Raw genomic sequence first — 15,899 nt, 5'->3', positions numbered from 1 at the left:
TGAGGCAGTCAAACTATATCCTTGCTCTTCCCTGTGTGTGGCAATTACTCTGTCCATGGTGTTCCTGTTCTTGTAAAATGTTACGTCTATCTTTTCCCCCGTTGTTGCTGTTCATCATGCCTTGAGTGACATGTCAATGCTGCTATGTGAATGGTTGCTGTCCTTATTTCAGATGCAGGGTTGTGTGTTGAGTGTTTTTTTGTCTCCCTCTAACCTCACTTTCTTTTTTTCTTTTTCTCTCTATATATACCCTGAAGGTAATTTTTACTAGCTTGCGATAAGGCCTAGTTGCTTGCATTTTTCCTGCCGGTCAAGGAAGAGGGGAAACCCCATTTTCTGGAGCCCGTATGCAAACACAAGCTTCCTGCCTTTCGTTGACCTATTTTTTTTAAAGCCTCCTGTTTGAGGAGGATACTGTTCTGCCTCTGTTCTGTGTTTCCATGGTGGCTGCCGAGAAAGAGGCTTTCCTCCCTCTATTAAGCGCAGAAATCAACAGACACCTCCGGACCGTCTCTGGCAAATTCAGGTTGCACGATTATAGTTGATGGGGAGGTCTAACACAAGAAACACGCTTCCTCAAAAGACTGGATGGAGAAATGGACTGGAAAGTATGTGATAACACTTGTTTGGCGCGACATCACCTAATTTCACACACACACACACACACACACACACACACACACAAATAAAAATGAATGCTCCTTAAATAGCCAACTTCCATCTTACCAGCCTGCAAACCAATCAGGATGAAGCGCCCCAAATATTTTTCTGACTTTATTTTCCATACATTTCAGATGTAACGGTAAGTTGCACAACGGTCTGCGGAAGAACTTGCTGGGAGGCATCCCACCACAAACCAAAATGGAAAAAGGCGTCTTTGGAAAGTCAGCTGTTCTAGTTGGTAGACTCGTTTGTGAGTAGGATTGCAGGGTTGGCCCTAGATTCCAATTTCAGCTCAGCCATGAACTCAAATCTCATTTCCCAAATCTCATTTCCAGAATTCCAGTATTAAAATAAGCACACATTCCTAAATTTGCAAAGGATTTTATTGATATCCCTGGATTTCCCTTCTCTTCCCTGTCCTTCACCAAAAAAAATCCCGCATTCTGATTGCTTCAATCCAAGGAATATACGCAGATGTCCTAGTAAAGACAGTAGGCTTGTTCTGCACCTGGCACCCAACTGGCCCGAAGCTCACGACCCCATGGACTTCCCATGTCTCTCTCCCAGTTTGGCAAAGCAGTGGGCCACCCGAGTCTCCCTGAAAATAAAATATCATCCAAGAGTTGAAACATGTTCATATGCCAGTGAGGGTTCAGTGGTAGACTTGAGTGTCGATCTAGATGGGATGCTAAATATCCAGGAGTAAAATCTTCCACAGTTTTTTGAGGTTATTAGCAATGTTATTAGCATCTCAAGATCACAGTGTTGGCTGCATGAGGTTAACTCTTCCTCTGTGCTACCCTCCCAGTTAAAAGCATCCACCCCAAATGCCTTTGCCCCACATGGCAAAACATGAAGGTATCAATTTGATACCTGTATGTACTGCCCAACGCAACAAATAGCAATAGGAGGTACAGGAGGAGAGTTAGGCCACAGTGTCCCAGTGCCATAGTTCTGAAACACTCCCCAGCCCCTAGTATTCACCCTCTAAGACAGTGTTTCCCAACCTTTTTTGGGCAAAGGCACACTTGTTTGATGAAAAAAATCTCGAGGCACACCACCATTACAGCCCCGTGACGTCAGCGCGCAGCGTCACGCCGGGAGGGACGCACGAAAGTGTAAGTTTCAATTTTTTCCCCTCCCCCTTGCCGGGGAACCTCCAAGCTTTGGGGGTGGGGGGGAGGAGGCAGCAAAGCGAGGCAGGAAGGAGAGCGCGGCTTGGCTGGGTGAGCTTTGGCAGGGGCAGGGAATGAGAGCCGCGAGGCGGGCGCTGCGGACGGAGGCGCTGCCCGCCGAGCTCGCAGGCAGCCAGGCAGGCAGACGGCGAGACCCCCGCGCTGGGCGGCCTCTCCTCGCCGCGGCCGCCCGACTTGCCCGCCTCCCTCCAGGCAACATCTCACGGCACACCAGGCAACATCTCGCGGCACACTAGTGTGCCGCGGAACAGTGGTTGGGAAACACTGCTCTAAGAAACTATTGGAGATCCTATTCACAGATCTCCTTTGTCATACATACCTGGCTTGATCTTGAAACAGTCGTATTCTAAGTAGTGACATAATAGGGTTGCCATACTTCCCAAAGTGAAAATCTGGACACAATTAACAGTACAGTGGTTGCTCAGGTTACATACGCTTCAGGTTACAGGCGCTTCAGGTTACAGACTCTGCTAACCCAGAAATATTACCTCAGGTTAAGAACTTTGCTTCAGGATGAGAACAGAAATCTTGCCGCAGCGGCGCAGCAGCAGCAGGTGGCCCCATTAGCTAAAGTGGTGCTTCAGGTTAAGAACTGCTTCAGGTTAAGAACAGAACTCTGGAATGAATTAAGTTCTTAACCCAAGGTACCACTGTAGTAGCATGATAAGCTCTTAAATCTTTGGCTATTGAAGTTGCAAATTTTTCAAACCGACAGTGACAGGGAGATTTGTCTACTGATAGCACCTAAAACCAGATTTGTGTGGAAAGGCTCTGCATGAATATCCCATTTCTGTACCTGGCAGGCAGCTGAAGACCTTGCCGTATCTTTCAGTCCAGCACAGAGCATTGATGTTTGGATTTTGCTTCCCCAGAACTTCTTGAGGTGGCATGTGTTGAAATCTATGACTGGCAACTTGGCCTGATTCAAAACCTCAGAGAGAGAGAAGTTTTCATCTTGTCCACCTTCAGTGCATAAAACAGAAGAAGAGTAAGAACCAGAACATTTTTGGAACCTTGAAGATTAGCATTTTGTGACTTTGCATTACACTGGAAATGGTAAATACTTCGAATATTCCATATTCTACAACTCCTTAAATTCTAAAGAAAATTATCATGTCAGGGCTCAAACCTGTCTCAGAATAACGACACTTGTGTTAGAAGGCCTGGTTTTTAGTCCTAAGCATGTGTGGCTGATTTGGACTTCTCGGTTGTCAAGGAAATGCACTCTGCACATGTTTAGAGACTCTTTAACATATTGCAAGACTCAACTCGGCTACCAAAAACTGATTCCAGGGCCAAATTCTTTTAACTTTGCACAAATTAAGGCTGCAGAGCTATAGACACTTATTGAAAACAATGTAATTCTTATTGGTGGCACACGACACTCTGAAATACCTCTCATGCCCCCCCAGCCAGTCACCCAGCAGGAGTGTCCCGGACGGAGAAAACTGCCTCTTTTTGGCAGGCAGGCATAATGGATAAACCTGTTGGCGGTAATCTCTTCCACTGGCTTGACCAAAGCAATGTCATACTCTAGCTCATTTAGCTGAGGGTACTGAAAACGTTCGTGCCGATAAATTCGCTTCACCCGGTAGCTTCTTTCTGTGGATTCCGGGTAGTTAAGGTGATGCTTGCCGAGAAGAATTCGCCAGTTGGTGACATCTTCTTCCTGTCCCCTGAAAATGATGCACCGTAGGGTTGGGTGTGTTGTCTCACATGCCCCCCCCGCCCCGATCTGCTTTTACCTGCCTTCATAGTAAAGTAAAGGTAAAGGGACCCCTGACCATTAGGTCCAGAGGTGGCCAACTCTGGGGTTGCAGCGCTCATCTCGCTTTATTGGCCGAGGGAGCCGGCGTACAGCTTCTGGGTCATGTGGCCAGCATGACTAAGCCACTTCTGGCGAACCAGAGCAGCGCACGGAACCGCCATTTACCTTCCTGCCAGAGCAGTACCTATTTCTCTACTTGCACTTTGATGTGCTTTCGAACTGCTAGGTTGGCAGGAGCAGGGACCGAGCAACGGGAGCTCACCCCATCACGGGGATTCGAACTGCTGACCTTCTGATCAGCAAGTCCTAGGCTCTGTGGTTTAACCCACAGCGCCACCCGCATCCCACCTGCCTTCATACTTAAGTCTCATTCTCCACCCAGACTAGTATCGCTACCATAAATGAGCGAAACCGCATGGGCACTCAGAAAAAAATGTTCCCACAAGAAGTTTCCAAGTATAGTTTTTCACTGGGGGACAAGTTAATAAAACCTCTCTGTTTTCTACATGTAGAAAAAATTATATATGAATGATTACAGTGGCCAACGCAGGTTCCCAACCCTTTTGCCACATGTGGAGGTGGACGTTATACTTAAGGGATAAACAACAGGCAGGAGGAAAGCTGTTCAAGTCTTTCTCCTGCCCACTGCTTCCCACTCCTTCATCTCCTCTCCTCCAATGGCTTTCCCACAAGACAGGCTCAATGACCAGAAAGAAGCTTAGCCAGACAGAAAATAGGGGGAGAAAAAGTGACGGAGAAGAGAAAAGTTAGTGTGTGGATAATGTCATTATATAGTTTAGCCAGCAGGTGGCACTGTACTTAATTGTCTTTGGGTGGGGTTAGGGGTTTCCTGTTGGTGTTCTGTACTTGTTTAAGAAGGTCAATAACGTTCTTCCTGACTGGTGAGTCCTCTAAGCATTGCATGATAGTAGGTACGCCCCACCTGCTTTATCGATGCCAAAAGGCATACCATTTTGCATGAGCCACCCACATTGTTTTGATCTGCCTCCACAAATTCACACACAGTAGATAACTTACTTCTGGAAGCAGTGGGCAGCAGTGAGAACCCAGTTTTTGTGAATGAGGGTGCCACCACAGACATGGACGAATTTATCGCTTGGTTTAGAACGGACCTGGGAAGGAAAATGGAGGGAGAAAATGCAGAGCTGAATCACAGGAAGGAATTGGAAGTAGGGCAAAAGTAACCTCTGCAACAGCGGTTCCCAAACTTTCCCCTCCATAGACCACTGGAAAACTGCTGGGGATATTGGGGAAACCCTTAATTTTTTGAAGCAATTCTAAATGGTCACAGGCCAGAGTTTGAGAAGCCTGTTGCACAACATATCACATGTGAAATGGATTTTTAAAACAAGGCATTTTTCCTACTGCGTACATAAAGCAAGTCAGGTATGTGAAGTCTTCCTGCACAACAGTCTAGCCATTGAGCCAGGCCTTTTTTCAGGATACTCCATTCCATTGCCTTGCCTTGCCTTGCCTTGCCTTGCCTTTTTCCTTTCCTTTCCTTTCCTTTTTCCTTTCCTTTCCTTTTTCCTTTCCTTTCCTTTTTCCTTTCCCTTCCTTTTTCCTTTCCTTTCCTTTCCTTTCCTTTCCTTTCCTTTCCAACTTCAACATTCAACCAAAATGTTGAGATAGCTGAGCATGCTCAATTTTCATTGGGCTGTTTTGGGTTCTCGCCCCTAACCCCACCTTAGTTTTTGTTTTTTAAATAAACACTTTTCTTTTCTTTTCTTTTTGCAAACTTCGGCATTCCCCTGCTGATAGGCCCCTGTGGTGAAAAGATGACGTAGTTTTCCCTACATGACAACTGGCACTTGGAGAATTCGGAGCACTCTTAGTACATAGGGCAAGTGTGGCCTGCAACAAAATATTGCAGTGTGAAGTACAATTTGCTGTGGTGGAGATTAAAGAAGGAAGAAACAGATACAGTGGTACCTCAGGTTACATACGCTTCAGGTTACAGACTCCGCTAACCCAGAAATATTACCTCCGGTTAAGAACTTTGCTTCAGGATGAGAACAGAAATCATGCTGTGGCGGCACGGCGGCAGCAGGAGGCCCCATTAGCTAAAGTGGTGCTTCAGGTTAAGAACAGTTTCAGGTTAAGAATGGACCTCCGGAACAAATTAAGTACTTAACCCGAGGTACCACTTGGCTTTGGTTTTCGAATGTTTTGGAAGTTGAATAGACGTCCGGAGTGGATTCCGTTTGACTTCCAAGGTACGACTGTACAAAGAAACCAGTAATTCATGACCACGCCACCCTGGAAGCAAAACAATGGGCAGCTAGCAACTCATCTCCCAGCCATGCTGAACAGGGAAGTAATAAAATTGGCTGAACCTACAAACAGGAAAGTGTCAAGCAAATTTAGAAAGGGCCTTTGCTGATTTGAACTTAGTTTCTGGTTGGAACTACTTCTGGTTGGACCTAGCTTCTGAACAGACAGGTTGGAGGCCTCCTCCAAATTTTGTACATGCCCAAGGTTTGAGAATCACTGGAATGTTTCGTACCTGTAAGGAGACCTGCCACGGCCAAGAATGAGGCCTCGCTTCATTGCCGGCAATAATCTTAGCAAATATGTTTGGTTGGAAATACGCAACACCGCAGTTTTTAGGCCAGTCTGAAATCCGCAAGAAAAATAATGGGGTTACAGTATACAGAAAAGCAAGGGGGATATTTAAGCTAGTGATAGATATATAATAGAGATAGATGATAGATAGATAGATAGATGATAGATAGATAGATAGATAGATAGATAGATAGATAGATAGATGATAGATGATAGATGATAGATAGATAGATGATAGATGATAGATGATAGATGATAGATGATAGATGATAGATAGATAGATAGATAGATAGATGATAGATAGATAGATAGATAGATAGATAGATAGATAGATAGATAGATATTCATGGTTCCCAACTGTGCAGAGAAGAGTCCTTTGTGTGTACAGAGGGGGTATTTTCAGCACAGTACAATGAATGGGTGTGTGTGCAGGGATAATAATAATATTTGTATGCCACTCATATTTCCCCAACCACTCTGGGCGGCTCCCGACAGAATATTAAAAACACGATAAAGCAAGTCTGATCGTGGTCCTTTCCACATGCGTTAAATGGTCCGAAAAGTGCTGCAAGTCCTTTTGAGATCGCCCCTCCATGTATCTAATAAACGTAGCGTCCCAGTCTGTCCCTCCATACATTTAGCAGAAGCGTGAAAGAGGCTTCTTCGTAAGCCACATGTGGAAGCCCCTCGCATACATACAGCGATTGGGTAGAGCCAAAGGGTACAATCCTACGCCCTTCCACCTTCTTTATTGATGCCAAGACCCTCCAAGTGTCCCTATTTTCCAGGGACAGTCACAGATTTGCATAAGCCATCACAGTTTCTGATTTGATCCCAGAATGTCCCGTTTTTCCTTAGGACGTCCCTATTTTCATCAGAGAAATGTTGGAGGGTGTGCGTCAACCCACGGTATTTGCAAACCTCTTTTGATCCACCTCCAAAAATTCACGCCTGGGGTGGGTTTGAATTGTTTGTTCACATATGTCAGGGGTTCAGGAGCAGAGGCAAGGGCAAGGGAGGAAACAGAGAGCGAGGGGGAGGAGGCAGAAGAAAAGATGAGTGATGACGATGACCCGAGATCTCCGAGTCTTTCCAGTGAATCAGAAGATTCACAGAAAGGAGCACCAGTGGCCAGGGCAAGGGGGGAGCCTAGGGGGACACCCCAGGAAGATAGAGCCAGAGGGGACTCAGAGGAGAGCAGTTGGAAATCGGGACCAGCGTCACAGCCAGAGAGCAGGGAAGAGGAAGAGCGCCAGAGATCAAGCGCTGGCAGCTCGCAACAGGGGGGAGGGCACGAGTCAGGAGTGGCCACACCTCCATCGGGGAGCGAAGAAACGGTCAGACGGAAAGTGGAAGGTTGGGCGCGCGCGCCAAGTTCAAATGCACAGGAAAGTGACGCAGTAGGCAGCCAGGAAAGGGAGCCAGGTCCTAAAGCCCGGCGCAAGGAGACAGGGAGTTCCAGGGGGTCGGCGTCAGAAGAATCCCGGAAGGAAGAGACCCCGGGGGGCAGAGGGACCCAGAGGAGAACAGTCAGGCGGAAAAGGTGGAGCAGGGCTAGGATATTAAGTTGGTGCACAAGGGGCGGAGACTCAGACGGAGCTTCGCCGATCTAGCCATTAGACGTAGAGTTGCACGCAGCAGCTTGAGAATGGAAACTGTAACTCAATAAAGACTTTTACTTAATGACCGCTGGCTAGCGTGATCCTCTGTGAGCTAGGATCTTGAAGCAGCTCTGACAGTAAGCTCCGTCCCCTTATTGTGGGCATCTACAGCCTCGAGGAGAGGAGAGAAGCAGGTGCCTGCTAGCTAGCTCACGAACGGCAGACAACATGACGGCTGAGCAGCAGATAGAGGAACTCAGAAAAGCAGTATCACAACTGAATGCCGAGGCTCTCGCATCCAGGAAGAGAGAGGAGGAGGCAGCTGCCGCCTGCAGGGATCTCCAGGTCAGGTTGGACATGCTTACGAAGCAAGGGCAACTGACACCCAAACAGGAGGGAATTGGGTTGGCAAGACGAACAGGCGGTCTGGTCTCTCACTTCGATGGGAACCTGCAGCAGTACCCCAACTTTAGAGCAGATGTAATGTGCGCACTGGAACTGCTGAAAAAAGACTTTAGAGATGAGCAAGAGAAAGTGGGGTTCATCATGTCCCATTTGCATGGGGAAGCTAAAGCATGGCTGCGCAATTTGTGGAGGGATAAGGATCCGGCGCTCCAAAATGCGGATGCCTTTATTAAAGCGATGGATGGGTGTTTTTTATCAAGCATTGACGTGGATCTTGCTCGGCAGCAGATACATGGACTGAAACAAGGGAGGGCCAGCGTAAGGCAGTATCATGCCCGCTTTTTCGCTTTGGTCAGTGCTCTGGAATGGGACAGGGATTCGGCTCCTGTAAGAGACCTGTTTTGGGAGGGATTGCACGGCTCTGTTAAAGATGAAATTGCCAGGGGGGAGAGACCCCGGACCACGCAGGAGATCGTTCAGAGGGCGCTAGCCGTGGGGGTGCGGCTGGAAGAACGTCCGTGGAGCAGGGACGAAGGGCGTGGAGGGCGCGAACCAGCCAGGGGCTCCTCCTTCCTTCCCAGAGAAGCAGCGCGTGCGCAATCCACGCCTCCGCCAGGAGGAGGGGTGGAACCTATGGAGGTTGGAAGTGCAAGGGCTCAGTCAGCAGCCAGAGCCCTAGCACCGACAACAGTGAAAGCGAAGCCTCCTAGAGGGAACAGGAAGTGTTACATCTGCGGGGATCCAGGGCATATGGCGAAAGAGTGTCCCCGGAGGCTCCACAAGCACACTGCAGCCTCAGCAATGGTAACTGCAGCAACGCAACAAGGAGGACCACAGCAGGGAAACGACGATGTCTGGCTGGAGGAAGAGGCACTGGGGCCCAGCCAGACGTGTCAGTGAAGAAGTCCCCGGAGATTTCACAGCCCATGGACCCCCTCCCGCCCAAACCAGTAGTGAGGCTCACCGCATCGCTCCAGCTGCCCGATGGAATCACCATGGACGTGCCGCTCACCATTGACTCGGGAAGCAATGCGGACTTTATAGGGCAGGACTTTGTAGACCGGCACGCTATACAGTTGCTGCCGGCCACGCTGCCCCTGCAGGTGGTCACGGTGGATGGCAGAGAGCTGCTAGGGGGGCAAGTGGTGAAGCAGACGCCACCAATGGTGATGCGCCTTGGGAATCACAGGGAAATCATCAGCTTCAACGTCACTCAACTATCGGACACGCCCATTGTATTGGGCATGAGTTGGCTGGACAAGCACAGCCCAACGCTGGCTTGGTACCAGAGGCAGCTGACCTTCGGCTCTTCCTTTTGTGCTGAACACTGCATCGTGCCCCGGCAAGAAGGAGAGGAAGAGGAGTCACAGCTGCTGCTAGGCACGCTGCAAGCGATTCCCCACAAGTACGCAGAATTTTTGGAGGTTTTCTGCGAGAAGGAGGCAGACAGGCTACCCCCCCACAGACCATATGACTGCAAAATTGACCTGCTGCCGGGGGCGGCGCTGCCCAAAGGGAAGCTGTATTCCATGTCTGAGGACGAACTGCAGGAACTCAAAGAGTTCATAGATCATAATTTGGAGCGCGGTTTCATCCGGGAGTCCAAGGCAGCGGGGGGCAGTCCTGTATTCTTTGTTAAGAAGCGGGACACGCCCCAAAAAAGACTTGTGGTGGACTATCGCATCTTAAACAGTGTGACCAAGCCATCGGACTTCCCCATGCCCCGAATCGACGACCTCCTCGCAAAGGTACGGAAGGGCAGCGTGTTCACCAAGTTAGACCTGCGAGGGGCGTACAACCTCATTCGCATGCGGGAAGGAGATGAGTGGAAGACAGCCATGTTCACGCCTCTGGGCACCTACGAATATAGAGTTATGCCTTTTGGATTGCAAAATGGCTCCCACGTTTTTCAAGCGTTCATGCATCACGTGTTGGCGGGGCTCCTCTACAAGACGTGCGTCTGTTTCTTAGATGACATCCTGATCTTTTCGGAATCGCAGCAGGAGCATGACAGACACGTCAAAGAAGTGCTAAGCAGGCTACAGCAGCATAGGCTCTACGCCAAGCTGGAGAAGTGCCAATTCGACGTGACGGAGGTGGATTTTCTGGGCTACAAGTTGTCTGACAAGGGGCTCGCCATGGACAGCGCCAAGGTTCGAGCGGTGTTGGACTGGAAGAGCCCATGCAACCGGAAGGAGGTCCAACGGTTTGTCGGCTTCGCGAACTTCTATCGCAAGTTTATCAAAGGCTTCGCTATGCAGACAGCGGCCATCACGGACACGCTTAGCTCCAAGAAAAAGAAGTTCATCTGGACAGAGCAGGCGGAGCAGTCCTTTCAGGCACTCAAGCGTCTCTTCGCGTCGGAAGAGCAGCTGCTGCATGTCGACCCCAGCAGGCCGATGAGGGTGGAGACAGACGCCTCAGACAGAGCCGTGGGAGCAGTCCTGCTGCAGAAAGACCCGCAGGGGGTTTGGCGGCCGGGAGCGTTTTACTCCAGGAAGCTCAGCAAGTCCGAACAGAACTACACCATCTGGGACAGGGAGTTGCTGGCCATTCATGCAGCATTCAAAGCATGGAGGCACTTCCTGATCGGCGCCAAGCACACGGTGCAGGTCTGCACGGACCACAAGAATCTGGAGCACTGGCGCACGGCACAGTTCCTGAACCAAAGGCAGATACGTTGGGCTGAGTTCTTTGCGAACTTCAACTTCCGAATAGAGTATGTCCCGGGGGACACCAACATCATGGCGGACGCTCTCTCTCGTAAGCCACAATATCTGGAGGACGCCAAGCCAGCGGCCGCCATGCACATCTTCGCACCAACAGTGTGGGCGTGCGCTGCGGCAACAGTGGACCTGGAGGCGGTGCGACGAGCGTTGCAGGATGACTCCTTCGCGCAAGCAAAGATGGCAGAGGTGCACTGGGGCACGGCAGCGACCGACGAGTTCCAGCTGAGAGATGGATTGCTCATTCGTAAAGGGGCCATCTACATGCCGGGAGACGAACTTCGCGCCAAGGTACTGCAGCAGCTGCACGACGCGCCCACTGCCGGGCACTTTGGCAAGGAGAAGACGGTGGAATTAGTCGCCAGGGACTTCTGGTGGCCCGGAATGAGAGGGGAGGTTGCGGACTACGTGGCGAGGTGTGACACCTGCCAGAGGGCCAAACCGGTGCACAGACCGCCGGCCGGACTGTTGGAACCGCTGCAAACTCCGGTCGAACCATGGGAGAGAGTGGCCCTGGACTTTGTCACGGATCTGCCCAGCTCGAGGGGAAAGACGGCCGTGCTGGTGGTGGTGGACTTGTTCTCCAAGATGGCACATTTCATTCCGTGTGCCAAGGTGGCCACGGCGGAGCAAACCGCCAAACTGTTCATAGACCACGTGTTCAAGGTTCACGGTCTGCCACGGTCTATTCTGTCCGACCGGGGGCGACAGTTCATCTCGAATTTCTGGCAGAAGCTGATGGGCTTCCTGAACGTCAAGATCAACCTGGCGTCGGCGAGACACCCGCAGACCAACGGGCAGGCGGAGCGGGTCAATGCCATCATGCAGCAGTACCTGAGATGTTATGCGAATCAACAGCCTGCGACGTGGGTGGATTACCTGCCGCTCGCCGAGTTTGCCTACAACAACACGAAGCACGTGTCCACGGGGGTCACGCCGTTCTTCGCCAACAACGGGAGGCACCCCAGAACCTTCCCGGGACTGGAAAGGATGGGGGAGGGGGAGCCGCAGACAGCAGATGCGTTCGCGTCGGAGTTGCAGGAGGTCCACGATCAGCTGCGGCGGCACCTGGAGCTGGCCAAACATGCATACAAGATGCAAGCGGACAAACACAGAAGGGTTGGCGAAGAGATCCATGTGGGAGACTGGGTCTGGTTAGCAGCCCACGCAGTGCCGGCCAGGTCGTTGGCCAAGAAGAAGCTGGGGCATAAGCAACTGGGTCCCTACCAAGTCGAAGAGCAGGTCAACCCGGTGGCTTTCAGGCTGGCGCTTCCGGAGGGTTCCAGAATGCATCCGGTGTTCCACAGATCGGTGCTCACTCCCTACAAGGCACCGCACAGGTTTCAGGAACCCGGAACGGCACCGAGTCCGCTCAGAGAAGGAACCGGGCACGCGGGAGTGGCACAGGAGGAACGCATCAACGAAGTCACGGAGATTTTGGACTCCAGATGGGGGGAAGAAGGGGTAGAATACCTTCTCGCCAAGGAGGGCACCCCGGCCAGTGCGAATAGCTGGGTGCCGGGCTACGCCTTGGACGAACCTCTGCTCAAAGACGAGTTTCATGCCCTCTTCCCACATAGACCAATGCCAGCAGACTTTTTCGACGACTGGCTTTTCACGCCCACGCTTTCTGCCAGCACGTTCCGGGGGTTCGACTCGGACGAGGACCCGATACGAGACGCCCGTTCCCCGGAGGGGTCACCCTCGGGATCTGCCTCAGAACCCTCGTATTGGTGGGACGATAGACCAGAGGAGCAGTGGCGCAGGAAGTGGCAGGAAGGTCCAGGACGAGCAACGCCGCCAGGAGGAAGTGAGGGAGAGACGGACATGGACGTTTTCGGGGACGACCCTGGTTTCGAGCACGGCGGCACAGAGATGGAAGCGGAGGTGACCGTCGTCGACGAGAGCAGGGAGGAAGAACCGGGAGACTTCAGATGGAGGCCCGCCACGGGAAGCGAACTGTATCCGACGTTCGTCCCTCTGACACAGCAGCACCCAGTTCCCGCACCGGAAGGAGGGGAGGGGGGAATGGGGGGCTTCGAGGGGGGGATGGATGTCAGGGGTTCAGGAGCAGAGGCAAGGGCAAGGGAGGAAACAGAGAGCGAGGGGGAGGAGGCAGAAGAAAAGATGAGTGATGACGACGACCCGAGATCTCCGAGTCTTTCCAGTGAATCAGAAGATTCACAGAAAGGAGCACCAGTGGCCAGGGCAAGGGGGGAGCCTAGGGGGACACCCCAGGAAGATAGAGCCAGAGGGGACTCAGAGGAGAGCAGTTGGAAATCGGGACCAGCGTCACAGCCAGAGAGCAGGGAAGAGGAAGAGCGCCAGAGATCAAGCGCTGGCAGCTCGCAACAGGGGGGAGGGCACGAGTCAGGAGTGGCCACACCTCCATCGGGGAGCGAAGAAACGGTCAGACGGAAAGTGGAAGGTTGGGTGCGCGCGCCAAGTTCAAATGCACAGGAAAGTGACGCAGTAGGCAGCCAGGAAAGGGAGCCAGGTCCTAAAGCCCGGCGCAAGGAGACAGGGAGTTCCGGGGGGTCGGCGTCAGAAGAATCCCGGAAGGAAGAGACCCCGGGGGGCAGAGGGACCCAGAGGAGAACAGTCAGGCGGAAAAGGTGGAGCAGGGCTAGGATATTAAGTTGGTGCACAAGGGGCGGAGACTCAGACGGAGCTTCGCCGATCTAGCCATTAGACGTAGAGTTGCACGCAGCAGCTTGAGAATGGAAACTGTAACTCAATAAAGACTTTTACTTAATGACCGCTGGCTAGCGTGATCCTCTGTGAGCTAGGATCTTGAAGCAGCTCTGACAACATATTACACTAAAGTAATGGCCATAATGTTTCATTGCCCATGAAATAAAGGAAATGAAATAAATAAAGGGCCTTCTCGGTAGTGGCCATGAAATAAAGGGCCTTCACGGTAGTGGCGCCCTCCCTGTGCAACGCCCTCCCACCAGATGTCAAAGAGAACAACAACTACCAGACTTTTAGAAGACACCTGAAGGCCACCCTGTTTAGGGAAGCTTTTAATGTTTGATGTATTACAGTATTGTAATATTTTTTTGGAAGCCGCCCAGAGTGCCTGGGGAAGCCCAGCCAGATGGGCGGGGTATAAATAATAAATTATTATTATTATTATTATTATTATTATTATTATTATTATTATTATTACTTACGATATACCCTTTCTCATTTACGATAACAAAGCAATATGCCAATACACACATGACGCATAACAAATCCAATAAAAACCACACCCAAAAATCATCGCAAAAAAAAAAATTGTGAATGATTTGTTTCTGAAAGGTATGAAATCTTTTGTCATGCTCAGTTTGGGGTTACCCGTTGCTGAAGCAACATTTGATGGTGGTGAGAATTGTTAGCAGACCCCTATTCCCCTCACAGAGTTAACTGTTTTCAAAGTGCCCTGGGAATACAGATTGATTGTTAAACCATTCCTTATGCATATCCCAACCTTTTTCTGTGTCTATCTGCAGAAAGAAATTGAGTATGTGTTGGAGGTGTGAAATCTCCCATCTTTTCCAGTGGAATCCCATGCATGTCTACTTCAAAGTAAGCCCTGGTATTATAGGATAGCATCCTTTACCTTAATGTCAACAAAAGCTCCTCTTGCTTAATTGCTCTGCGAAAGCTTTCTGTTAAAGGTACAAGAGCAAGACTAGGAACAAAACATGGCAATCTTCTTCATAATTTCCACAATGGTAAGAATAAACTGAACTAGATGATGCAACGTTCTGACTCCGTATAAGCAAGTTGCCTGTGCTCCTATGTAATAACTGCTACCAAGAAATGACAATCCCATCTTACCTAAATCCAGGCGTCTGGGAAGAAATACCGCCTGTGTCAAAGACACCTTGGTCAAGGAAAGCATAGAAAGCCAAGCAAAGAATCTGTCCAAAATCATTGCCAAGAAAAAAGAAAAAAGGACTTGATCCAGGAATTGTGCAAAGGGAAACTGAGTTTGCATGTGCTATCGTGAACAGGATGGCTGGATCCAGCGTGAGAGAAGAGGGGACTGCTGCTCGTTGTTGCTGTCACTGTTAATGCACTCAGACAAAGCACAGAGGATCAAAACAATGAGGTCTAGATGCTTCTGCATGGACGCGACACTCCTTTCTATGGCTGGCTGCAAGAGAGCTGTTCTCATCAGCAATTTTACACCAAAAGGCCTAAACAAGTCAGGTAGCAGCTGCTGCAAGATATGGGGTATGCACAGAAGGATTGCCAACTGACCAGGAAAATAAATCAGTCAAGTGTTGACCGTAACTCCCACAAGTGGAGGTGAATGCAGAGATAATGTTGCTACTTTCTTTATTGGCTCGGCTCTTGCGCTTTTAAGAGCAGATTAATCTGCCCTCATTAGCAGGAGGAAGCTGTTAACTGACTCCAGATAACGCTCATCTCCCTGCAGTGAAAAGCTCCAGCTTGCTACTGCCTGGGCATTGGGTTGCAGTTAAAGGCAGAAGAGCCAAAGCTGAGTTTAAAGTTGGCAACCCTAAGTGTACACAGTCAGTCATATGCAAGGGAGAAAATGATAGGATTTATTGGAGGGATTTTGGAATTAGAGGGGGAGGATGATCAAGAAAATGCCATTGACACTTTCACTGTTAACAAAGGGGACAAGCTTTTTTCATACATTAAAATGGGTCTGCTGAGGGAGGAGGGGGATCACGCCCACTAGCTCTGCATATAATCTTCATACCTTTATCTGAATGTCAGAACGTGCCTCTGTATATGCAATTACATGCACATAGGCTCTGCATCAGCATCCATGCCTGCAGTCAGGAACCCTGCAAAATTCAGCACCCTAATTGCAGGGGGCGGATCTAAACACAGGAAAAACACATGCTATAAATAAGTCAGAAATTAGATTATTTTAACGAAAGAAAAAAATTCCTATGGGAAATGTTGTTTTAAACTATTCCTGCTCTCT

General features: G+C 50.1%; 1 protein-coding gene across 1 annotated transcript; it reads right to left on the bottom strand.

Annotated features, from left to right (window-relative positions):
* Positions 1–1,073: 1,073 nt before the first annotated feature.
* On the bottom strand, positions 1,074–14,870 carry LOC308586154 (chymotrypsin-like elastase family member 1; the record flags this gene model as incomplete). The annotated part of the gene is made up of 6 exons (XM_081192430.1): positions 1,074–1,261; positions 2,656–2,822; positions 3,255–3,535; positions 4,666–4,760; positions 6,155–6,264; positions 14,774–14,870. The coding sequence occupies 6 exons, from the start codon at positions 14,868–14,870 to the stop codon at positions 1,085–1,087; spliced, it is 927 nt and encodes a 308-aa protein (XP_081048556.1). The 3' UTR covers positions 1,074–1,084.
* Between the last annotated feature and the right edge of the window lie 1,029 nt (positions 14,871–15,899).

The sequence above is a fragment of the Podarcis bocagei genome (genome assembly GCF_964188305.1).
Source record: "Podarcis bocagei genome assembly, chromosome: 4".
NCBI classification, from domain to species: domain Eukaryota; kingdom Metazoa; phylum Chordata; class Lepidosauria; order Squamata; family Lacertidae; genus Podarcis; species Podarcis bocagei.
The sequence above is the reverse complement of the archived record's forward strand: the minus strand, read 5'-3'. Positions and strand labels throughout refer to the sequence as shown.